This window comes from Uloborus diversus, chromosome 2 (assembly GCF_026930045.1).
Source record: "Uloborus diversus isolate 005 chromosome 2, Udiv.v.3.1, whole genome shotgun sequence".
Lineage (NCBI taxonomy): Eukaryota > Metazoa > Arthropoda > Arachnida > Araneae > Uloboridae > Uloborus > Uloborus diversus.
Window position 1 is genome coordinate 97,630,085 of NC_072732.1, and position 12,439 is coordinate 97,642,523.

Below are 12,439 nucleotides of genomic sequence, written 5' to 3' on the forward strand. Positions count from 1 at the left end.
ACTTTCAGAATATTTGGCAGCATATTAGAGAAACATAATAATAAAATTTGAAGTTAAATTATTGAAAATTTAATGAAATATGAACGTTTAAAGCAATTATTTTTTTACTGCACATGCGCGAAAGATGGGCAATTTATAACGTTTATAATCCAAAGCTCAGATATATCCTACAATTCATTAAAAAAATTCCACCTCAATATCTTTAAAATTTAAAAAAATTATCACCGATCTAATGAGCGGAATTTCTATAATTCTTGGATAGGCGACGAATGGTAAGGGGTCCGTTTCGCAAACTGGCAACACTTTCCTGCTATCGCTGCAGAGTTATTCATAATAAGAACGGATTTTTTGCGATTTTTCCCTCACGATTCGTCGTCTAGCCAAGAATTACTATAATTCGGCTCATTAGATCGCTGATAACATTTTAGATTTTAAAGACATCGAGGTGAAAATTTTTTATGAGATGTAGGATATATAAGGGCTTCCGATTATGAAGGTTATAAATTGCTATCTTTCGCGCATGCGCAGTGCAAAATTAATTACTTTAAACGTTCATATTTCATTAAATTTTCAATATTTTAACTTCAAACTTTATTATTGTATTTCTTTAAAATGCTGTCAAATGTTCTGAAAGTTTAGTAACGTTTGAAGGAAAACTCTGTGTGATATAAGCCGAAAACCTTTTTAAAAAAAAAGCATTTTTGAAAAAAAAAAATGCTTATATCTCCGTGTATATAAAAGATACTTTCATGAAAATATAAAATAAGTTTTAGATAGGTTTTTAACTTATTTCTGAACTTTATAGCTTATTGCCAGCTATTTACAATGAAAAATGATAAACTTTTTTTGTGTCCTCGATTTGTTGTTCGTCCCCTAAATGAATAGTAGACTTAACTTTTGTTGTAAAATGGTAGCTAGAGTATACATTTTATGTGAAAAAAATTAGAGCAATTGGTCTTTTATTTCTTGAGAAATCCGTAAAAATGAATTTTTGAAAGTGTCCCAATACTTTTGGTCATATAGTGTATCTGTCAAGATCTAACATGCTCAAAACTGCGTTAATGTTCTGGTTTATGGCATTTCCTTTAAGTTCTAACGTGATAAAAATTGCGTTAATGCTTTACTTTGCGACACTTTTAAATAGATCTAACATACTCAAAATTGCGTTAATGCTCTACTTTGGGACATTTTTGTTTCAATTAAGTAATATACACAAAATTGCGTTAATGTTTCAGCTTCACTGTTGTGGTGCAATGCAGCCGAGTGACTGGGCTCATTCGAGACTCAACAGTAAGGACAAAAGTGCCGTCGAAGTGGGCATCTCTAAATCATTAGGATTCTACACGCTGCCAGCCACCTGTTGTAAAAGTAAAAACCCAGATGTTTGTGAGATTCACAGAAAAGTCAAGTTTGCGGGCCAGATCTTTGATGGAATATACAACGAAGTAAGTTAAAATTGAGCTCCAATTCTGAATTTTTTTCCGATTTTACAGTGACAAAAACATAAGTAGGGGAAAGTGGAGTAAAACCGAGAAGTCGGGAGCAAACCGGGTACCCCTTCTAAACCCTGTACGCGCTGCAATCACTTGGACAAGACAGGATGAATAAGCTTCCACGTTGATGAAAAAGCAGTGGCCATTAAATTAGAACGCACAAGACTCGTTTCTTTCGTTCCTGTGTATAAAATTCTGTTTGAGTGAATTCTGTTTTTTGCTTAAATTTTAAAAAACTAGACCGATTATACTACAATCCTGTTTCTGCAACAGTAAAGGCATGTAGCTATCTTTGTACAACATTTGATTACCTTCATTATCATTCTAAGTAATTGTTTGTAGCGTTCTGTATAGTCATATGACGACATTTTTTGTGAAAGCTGTATGCGCGAGGCAAAACCGGGTACTACTCCCATACACTGAGAGCAAGATGCAGCCAAAAGAGGACAAGAGAAAAGGAAAAACTGTCATTTTGACGGGCTCCCCATACAAGCTTCATCTTCAGGCAACATTAGAAGAAAAGAAAAAGGAAAATGATGGAAAGAAGATCAAAGATGGACGAAGAAAAGAAAAAAACCTGAAAGAAAAATAAACGAATCAAAGAAAAGGCAACATTATAAAGATGCCAAAAGGAACAAACAGAAAATAAGCGTCCAAGAAAAGAAAAACCGAAAGAGCAAATGAGGGATGAGTCTAGTGAAGAGAAGGAAAGTACTGCCTGCATTTACTGCAATGAGCTTTATTCCAACTCCATGGGTGGTGAGGGATGGATCTATTGAATCCAATGTCGTCGTTGCGTCCCATGAAAGTTGTTCTGGGGCCGAAGAGGAAGATAACTATTTTACTTTGCGACTGGTGCCAAAAGGCCTTATATTACTGCAAAAAATTAAAGGTAAAGACAATTAAATTTACTGTCAACTCATCAATATGCGTATTTTATACTTATTCTAGTATGTTAGGACAATAGTTAACAAATGGTGTCAATAAATAAAACTAGAATTTTGTGGAAACTTTTAAAAAAGTTTATTTTCCTATAGCAATAACATATCTACCCGGTTTTACCCCACTAGTGGGGCAAAACCAAATGTCTTTTTTTTGCAAAAAAATTAGAAAAAAAAACACTTATGGTTTTGAAACTGTGGTTGTATTAATAGATAAGTAGTGCATACTTTTACAAAATTTTGTTCTTTATTGCTAAAAACTGTCATTTCTGGGAGCCTGCAAACCTTAGGGTCCCGGTTTTACCCCACTTTCCCCTACTGTTTATGTTCAAAACTAACTGTACTGATATTTCAAAAAAACTAATTTCAACTTCGAGTTAAAATAAGTTAACTTCGAGTTATTGAGAATAGTTAGCATAGAATTAAAGACAAGGGTGAGATATATATATAGATAGATATATAGATAGATATTTTATTAACGGCCTGCGTACTGGTTTCTCACCATTTGCAGAGCTTAATCCCCCAAGCTGGTGACGTTCTTTCATGTAGTTCCTCTATCAGTGGATAACCATTACTACAGAATTGTAACGTCCAGTTTCCCTAACCGGCGGAGGCACCAGGACTCTCTTCGATACGAAACTTCCCTGGTAAATTAATTTTGTGAGAAGTAGTCTAGTCCAAACAAATGCTCAAGGGATCTTTTGCGTGCCGCATAATCGTACGACATGGACCGATGACGATTTTTTGCATCTACCTTGAAAAGATTCAGATTGGTGCCGGGTTTGAACCCGTACCTTTGGGTATACGAGGCCAACGCCTAACGGCTTAACCATTGCGCCATTCTGCCGGTACCAACCATGATATAGGAGCAGTGATTCGCAAAAAACTGTTTTTAATCACAAACTCGAATTTGGTAAAACGTCCTTAATAATGTCCGTTTAAACAAATGGGTTAAAACTTTTTTGTGGACCATTTCATTTGGGTACTAATCGAAACTAAGTACAGCACTTTTATTCAGCATATTGTATTCTTTTTTTATGCTTTTCGGAATATAAGTTTTTAAACACTATTATGGTTTTCTAGGGCTGTATACCTCGTTTACAACGCTACTTTGAAGAAAATATGGTGATTATGATAGGCATAGGAATCGGCATTGGAGTTATTCAGGTAATTGTAGCATTTTAAATTTCGTTATTATTTACTTTTCTTTGTAAGTGTAAGTTTTCCACTAATAAAAAAATATATATTTTAATTACCGTTTAAGATGTTAAGTTTAATAACTTTGTTAAGTCCATTTCAGAGAGGGGAAGGGGAGTGATATGGACAAAAAATTTTCAAACTAGCCGAGGCTTAGTGTCGAATTTAATTTCTGAAGAAAAAATAGCCAGTTATTTACCAATAGCTTATTAGATAATTATTTACTAATGCTTTTTTTTTCCCCCAAACTATTTTTGAGCATTTACACTTCTATCACTTTTTTTCTTGGAGAAAAAAGTTAAAAATTTCTCCTTGGAAAGAAAAATGCCCCTTTATGCTTCCTACTGCAAACGCCTGTATCGAATTCGTTTCGAAAATGTTAACTCGTAGACGTAGCAACATTGACTTTGGAGCAGTTGCACTTGGTTGAAAGTGAATAGTAAACATCTTTGGTTGAGATTTTTTGGAAATTGAGAAGAAACATTATGAGATAAAAAATTTTATTCTTTTTTTAATAATCTATATTTTAAAAAATAACCTGAAAATAGACGTGCCTTTTTGTTTTTTAAATATATTTTATTCTTAATAAACGCATTTTAATATGCTGTGCTAAAGCATAAACACTACTCTCATTTTGTTTATAAAGAGATTTGATGCTATCCCCCCCCCCCCCCCCCCAAAAAAAAAACTCCCACAAATATACCAGTGTTAATTTAAATTTGTTGCATGAGTTTCCTTCTCTCACGGAAAAGAATAATAATAATAATAATTTATGTTCCAGTATACAGTAGAGTAATGAATGTTTCCATTAGAAGACGATTCCATCTCATAAGCAAGTGTTCACATCTTAAGTGCAACGTTTTGAGGGATCGTCCATATTTATCGTCATGTTTTGATGGGGAGGGGAGGGGGCTTTGAAATTTTGACAGTATGTGAGAAGAGGAGGGGGATTAACAAGAAGTGTGACATGGCGCATATTTTCTATAAAAATATGTTTAGGAGCTATCCATAGATGATGTCAATTTTTTTTTCAATATTTTAGACAAATTTTATCTTTCCCTTGTCACATGTCACACTATTTTTCAAAAATATATTCTTATAAAAAGTGTGTGACGTCACACTTCTTGTCACCCCTACCATTGTCCTGCTTCTTATTATCTCCCCTTCTTGTTAAACTGTTATAATTTCAAGAACCCCCCTCCCCCTCAAAGCGTGACATCGTTTGAGGACAGATGAAAAATAGCGTGACGTGTGACAAGGGAGTCAAATATGTTGAAAAAAAGTATGACATCATTTATGGACAACCCCTAAAGAAAATTTTTTGTTGATATAATTAGTCAATAGTGTACCAATGTTTGCAGATTATTTGTCCTTGTTTTGTTTTTATTTCAATTACAAAAATATTTGCTACAGAAATTTCTTTTTTTTTCCCCAACAGATGCTTGGCCTGGTATTCTCTATGGCTTTGTGTTGTGCCATCCGTAGTGAATGACAAGCACATTACTGATGCCTGAAAATTTGTTTTTTTGTAAATACTTGTTTTCGGCAAGAAAATAGATCTGCTCTATGCATCAATACTCACTGCACAGTCCTGGGAAAAAAAAGCCCAAAACACACCATAATATTAACCAGAGACATCTGAATTATGTCAATTGATTTGAAATGACAAAATGTATAAATAGCAACTGCAGAAACTTTGTTAAGGGGCCATTTTCATAATAAAATGAGACATCAACTTTTAAACTTCGAATAACAACCACCTTTTATTGCCTCAGATTTGTCATCAGGAAAAAAGTTTAACCTTGCATTCCAATTATTTCGTATTTTGGTTCAGCGTTTGATTTACGATTCTACAGAAACAAATCTCCCTCATTATGTTAAAAGATGTTTTGACATCATTGTTTATAATATCTAAACCATCATAACTACGAGAATTTTTGTCTTTTTATACTACCAACCCAATAATGAAAGTAAGTTTTTCTTGATTGAAAATGTCAATTTAACATTTGTTTTAAATTAATGAATGGATACTTAAAAAATGATATAAAGCAATATTACAAGGAAAAATTAACTTGGAGAAACTTTCAAATTAATATCAAAATTTTCTATTAAAAATATTCAATATTTTTTTTATGCTTAAAAATACATTTTGCTACCGCATACCACTGCTATAAAACTCTACTTCTTAAGTAAAAAGCAAAAATATTAACGAAACTAAAACATTTTATGGAGTTGTTTTATACTATGACTACAAAATAATACGTGTCTTAGCGCTTTAAAACACTTCGATTTTTCCTTGCATCATGAAACTCAATTTAGCAAGTTAAAAATAATGAATAGATGAAAATATCTTAAATAGAAAAATATTTTATTAAATATCATTATTTGAAAGTCATCTTAAATCTAGCTTTAAAAAATTGGAACAGAAGACAATTCTTAAAGTTAACAATATCCGCTACTCCAACGATGAGAATGTAGCGAAAAGTGGTAAATTGCTTAAGAACTCAGAAAATATTTTTATTGTCAAAAATAGGGTGTTCCAGTAGAAATTTTGAAGGTATCGTTCATTTGAATGTGAATATGAACCCTTGTCAAAATTTATTTCAATATTTTAAAAGAAGACATTTTTAATGAATGTCGATTTATTTTTGTAATGCAAATGATGGGCATAGTGTGGCTCTGGTGAAAAGATGCTTGACCTTTGACGAGCTTATTTACGTTTGGGTGGAAAGAGGAGAAATTCTTAGATTGGCACAACACCTATAAATAGCTATCGGCTACAAAAACCCGTCTTTCTTGAACCCTATTTCAACAAATGAAATCGTCAGCTTGTCAGAAGTCACAACTTATCAGAGAGGAGGGTTTCATATTTTTCTCAGGACTGTACAAAGTGGACCAATCACTTTTTATGGCTCATTGATATGGTTTTAAAATTGAAGTGTAAATAAGATCCAAAGAGAGAAGTGAGGATAAGCAATTCATTTAAACTTCCGAGCTCGTTGCAAACGAAATTTATCGTGATTACAATTCTTTATTTAAAAAAGATTTATTTCTTCTAAACCGTTTTGTTATTATTCTTAGTGAATATAGTTAGACTTAGTGAATATAAATGAAAACAAAATCGAGCAATAAGCGTAAGAATGAGCTAACAGCTAAAAATGTTATACATTATACAACAGCAAAAAAAAAAAAAAAATGTGATCAATACTCAGAAATTAGAGACTTATAATTACTAGGGTGAGTCCCAAGTTTTGTAATAAATCACGTACTTTATTTATTCGTTATTAACTTTAGAAACATATTATTTGAACTCCATCAATGACATTTTTGAAAATGAACAGGAGGATCAACTTGCTAAGGCTAGATCTCCAAGTCCCAACCAGATTCACCTCTGCCTCTGCGCAATATTAAACGAATTGTTCGCCAAGGTATTTTTTTAGTCACACAAGCTTTGTCGGGCCCTCATCACCATTTTATTAATATTCATATATTATAATTTTATTAATATTAATGCCATAGTTTTTTTTTTTTTTTTTTTTTTTTTTTTGCTGCAGTGCTGTGGTTCACTGAACCTTTACCATTATCACGGCACGAGTTTCGCATCGCCTTGACTGCATTATAGGCTCACTGAAACTTATAAAGCAAAACTTATTATAATTAATTTTGCACAGCTGATCACTTTTAACACGTCCAGTTCCCATATCTCGTATAAGAACTCAATAATATTGCGTGATACGCACAAACATAAATGTTGGCTTTCTTTTAATCAGTTACCCGCACTTCATGCACATGCGTGCACATGTTAACTGTATGTTGCGAAAATTAACATATGTCAAAATATTGGAAAACTTTTGACGCGCCCTAGTAAAAGGGTAGTATCTAGTTATATTTTAATATCAAAAATCGTACATGAGACGTAAAAGTTCTAACTGCATTACTTTCTAATAATCAATATGACATTTTAAAATATATCATTTAGTTAAAATTGTATTATTTTAAATTAATCTTAATGTTATTAATCTACAAAGAAATTATTTTCACTTTGTTACAACTAATTTTTAACTTTTTTTTTACTGAAAAAGAAATTAAATTTAACCATATGAAAGATATATTGGTAAGCAACATCATATTTCTCAACGAATTGTACAGTTCAAATATTTTGTTAGAATTCAAACCACATGATTTTATTATTATTATTTTTTTAAATCCTTATTTTTTAAAAAAGGCATTTGAGACTCAAACATTTTGCTACATTTTTGTGTCAATTTTTAATTTTTTAAACGTATTAACAGTTGGAGCTACCATATGACCGATGAACATGTTAAAGTTTTAATAATTTTGGTGTAGTACCATTGGATGAAACTTTCACTGCTATTTTCAAGTTTCTTCACTTCCTTTTGTGTTTTTTAAAAGGAAAAAAGAACTTTAGAATCACTTAATGAAGATCTCTAAGAAGAGAATTTGCATACAAAGCAAAAATTGAATACGTTACGTGAAAATTACGTTCGGTCTTACGGAATTTGGAGCATTATTGCATTTTTAAGTCTTTTATACTGCTTTATCTCACCCGTCTTGTAAAATGACATGAAATACTGTATATATGTTTATTTAAGAATTTGTAAATAAAATTAATTGTATTTCAGATATATTTTTGTTCTTTCTTTATCTTTATGAAACATATATGACACTGGATTATTAAGGAACTTTGTATGTTGAACTTATTCGTTTTATCGAAAACACAGTACAAATCACGCCTGACACTTAAATTTTGTTTATCAAATTTAATAATTTCTACCTGCTACTATTAACAAGGTATATTCCTGCAGTAGCGTACCTAGCATAGGTGACACCAGGAGCGGGAGTTTGTGGTGTCAAGCCCCCCACCACGCCTACAAACGGAAAAAAAAGTTTTAATGCTCTATGTAAACATGAAATTCATACAATTTGTGTTATGACGAAATTTTAAGTCGGCTAATGTACAAAAGACAAATAAAAACTACGAACACTTTTTATGTAACTTGCCCTCGACGCATATGTGTAAGACTGTCGCGAGGTCATAAAAGTAAGGGGTTGTATAAAATTGATGGCCCCTTAAATATTTTAAATGTATTTCTAATACAGGGAAAAATTATGGGTTTTCAGTTTTCTGGTTTTGATAATATGAACTCAATAATGAATATAATAAGCACTTGATGATGGGGAGGGCGGAGAAGAAACTCCCGGAATCTTTTCAAACTTGTAATCTTAAAAATGTATTTTAGGAGAACTTTGATAACGTTAGGGATAACGTTTCTCACTGCCCTAGGGGAGAAGAGTCTCGGGAGAGTTCTCTGTTCATTTTTTGAAGTTGAAAGGTTAAAAACGCAAATGTGATCTCCAAGGAGGGCCGCGCCGTCCCTATGTGCAAGGTCGTGCGGCGCACGACGGCGCGGGAGTCAAAAAAGCGCCGAGCTCTAACAATCAAAAATGATCTAAATTGGAGGAAAAAATCTCCAACTAAAAAATAAAATTTAACTTTTTATAATATCTAATGATGATGGCAGTGAAATTGTACTGCTCATTGAAACAAGCAATCTGTCTCGCTGCCCATCTATAAAAGGAAAAATTATTGCCTTGTTGTGTCTAAACATGCTATTCAAAAGCGCAAACTTTTACACTAAATACATGTGATGCTAATTAATGCATACGTTAGCATTTGTCTTCCTGATGTGGAGCCGTGAATGCTATTACGGTAAGTCTAGAAGGTTGAGCATACGAGGGGCAAGAAATTTTCTGTTCCCCATTTTGGATCTTGCGATGAATATATTGTACAGTCGACTCCCGCTACAACGCGATCTGACATACGCGAAATGGCTATAACGCAATTTTTTCAACAGTAAAGAATTTTTGAGCTAGTGCGAAATCCTCGCCCGCAACATGAACATTTTCGGAAGGGAACTGCGGTGAGTAAGTTTTTTTCGTAAATGGACCTTCATCCCTTTATCATCATTGAGAGCAGAAGTACCCACACCGTACTAGTATTTTATTGCTGATACAAATAACTACTTCTCATTTTCCATTGATTTTTTTCATTCTAAATGCGAAAGTTAACGAAATATAACGACACCTTAGACGCTGTTTCATCTAAAGTTGGTGAAGATAGAAAGAAAAAGAGAACGTTTCTGGCAATTAAAGAAAAGGTAAAGCTTCCCGAAAAGCTGAAGCTGAACCAAAAAATGCTTCGAAGAGTAGCACAAGAATTAGGTATGACGAGATAAGTGAATCTTCCGTACGTACAATTTAAAGTCAAGAAAAGGAAATCCATAAAAGTTCATCGAGTAATAGTATCCAAGCAAAGTGCAAAAATTATGACAATGGAAGCTGCTCTTTATTGTACATTAAAGATACCAGGAAGAGGTGTAATGCCATAGATGGAAACTTTATAAAAGAACCAATGAAGCAACTGTATTTAAAATATATATTAGAATAACGGTTGATCACGCTGAATAAATCATTATCATTTTCACTTTTTTTAAGTTACAAATATCATTACTGAATCAACTGTACAGTACAACTATAGAGCATTTGTTTTCCTTACTACATGTTGTACGTACGGTACTGGTTTATTTTATGTCTTTCTCTCCCTTTGATCATTGTTTTTGTGCATCATAGCAGTATGTTGAATCAAACGGTTTTTTTTTAATACAAATAAAAATTCAGTTCTTTATGTAAGAAACAGTAATGTATAGTTATGAAAAGGTTTTTAACTGTTTAAGGTGGTGTTACAAGTGTCTATAATGATTGGTTATGTTTATAAAAGTTTTTACACATACCCTTTTCCACAACGCGAAATTTCGACTTACGCAAGGGGTCTTGGAACGTATCCCTCGCGTAAGTCGGGACTCGACTGTATCATAATGTGTGCAATTTATCTTTTTGTGACTTTTAACTGTTCTTCGTGGTAATTCGACTGCTTCCTGTTGTCATAAATAAAACGAATACAGCCTGACAATGAATAGGTTAATTTTTTAATTCCTAAAAAAAAAACGCGTTGACCATAGTTATTTGATTATTCAGCCCTCCCCCCCCCCCCCCCGCTTCAACTCTTTGTCATTTCTGCATTAAATTAAAATAAGAGCTTTGGACAATGTATTTGTTTTAGATATCGAATTCAATGCCTTTTTAACAATTTCGTATTTCAGAATAACTGGTTTTTCCCGAAAGAATTTCAGTTTCAGATTTTAAAGTGGAATATCTCTTCATTATTACTCTTGGACGGATACAAGGAAGGGACGGTGGGGCGATCACCCCCCTCTTGAGAGACTCTACCGGCATTTTTTCGACCCTGAAACTCCAAAAGTTTTTTGAGACAAAATTCCGATGAATTAAACGGAGTTTTTAACCGAAAATGATTCAGAATTGATGTCTTAAAAACGCAATGGTGAGTCATCTTTGATGATGTTAGAAGAAATGATCAGGTTCGGAACTCTCCACTCCGAAATTTTTTTATTCGGGGCTCTAAAAACGAAATTACCATCTTTGGTAACGTTGGAGGAAGGTATGAGGCTCTCTAGAATTTCCATCTGCTAATTTTTAGCCTACTTTCCCAGTAAAAGTCAGAAAAAGAAGAAAAGAGCATGAAAGAAGGCTTAATGCATCTTAAAAATATCGCGAAAAACAAAAAAAAAAGTCAAAAATAAATAAAACAATTAAATAAATATCGAAAAGTTAAAATTTGTAAAGTAGGGTATTGAGATATGGAAAAATGTCTGTCGGTATGTCTGTCTGTCCCCCCCCCCCCCCTAATAACTTTTGAATAAATTGTCCAATTCGAACAAAATTTTTTTTGTTCGAAAGATCTCGGCGAGGACACCTCATTCCCATATTTCACTTTTTGATTTGAACTATTTTTTGTTCAATTTTGAACAGTTCAAAAAAACTTAACATTAGCGCCTACGGGGAATTTCAAGGCAATTCCGAACTGTGAGGCGAATTTGCTTCAAACAAACTTTGTAGGAACAAGAAGTTTTGTCCAGAACTAGACGAGCCTACTTTCCCGTATACCCATACTACTTTCTATTACCTGATCAATATTCTCAAAAATACCTAAAATCGCAAATATTTTCAAACATATTTTTAAAATACTTTAATCTGATTTCTAGGAATAAAATATTCCTCACTCATCTAAAAAAAAATTAGATGCATAAAAAAAAAAAAAAAGCGAACAAATAAAATATCAGCAACTTTCAAACAAAGCAGCTAACACACTTTTTTCCGTTAAAAAAAAATCTTTAACAGCTTTCAAAACGAAAAAATAATAATTAAAATTAATAAGCTTATTGAAATAAATACATCATATCAAAAAAAAAAAAAAAAACGTTTCTTTTTCCCCTGTTGCCAAAAATTAATTTTTAAATGAATTAATGCACTTACCAAAATAAATAAAAACAATAAAATGTCAACTTAAAGAAATAATTTTCATTGCCAAAAAAAAAAAAAAAATCGTCTGCGCATATCTTTATGTAGAAACACAAATTCGGAACTCCAGCGCTCGAATACGCTACCTTGCGGTGATTTACAAAACTGCCGATGAAACTAAAACTTTGCCACGTTGCGTTCCACGTGTGTCTGTTGACGCAAACACAGCAGTTTGTTCTAGTTTGCTTTCAGCTACAGAAATTAATTCGTCCCTTACCAGGAAACATCACGATCAAGGAAATTCAAAAAAATTCCAAATTGGTGGCATTTGGAAGAGCATTGGAAAACATGTTTATGGCACTGAAACTACGTGCCCTCGTGACCACGTTATCGAAATATGATGTCTTAAAA

At 32.9% G+C, this 12,439-nt stretch overlaps 1 protein-coding gene across 1 annotated transcript in view; it reads left to right on the forward strand.

Annotated features, from left to right (window-relative positions):
- Nucleotides 1-8,268, forward strand: part of LOC129235291 (CD9 antigen-like) — a 126,763-nt gene extending 118,495 nt beyond the window's left edge. The window contains exons 5-7 of the mRNA XM_054869016.1: nucleotides 1,236-1,445; nucleotides 3,518-3,601; nucleotides 5,070-8,268. Of these exons, the coding sequence (XP_054724991.1) occupies nucleotides 1,236-1,445; nucleotides 3,518-3,601; nucleotides 5,070-5,123 (348 nt within the window). The 3' untranslated portion in view covers nucleotides 5,124-8,268. The remainder of the gene's footprint in view (nucleotides 1-1,235; nucleotides 1,446-3,517; nucleotides 3,602-5,069) is intronic.
- The last annotated feature ends 4,171 nt before the right edge of the window (nucleotides 8,269-12,439 follow it).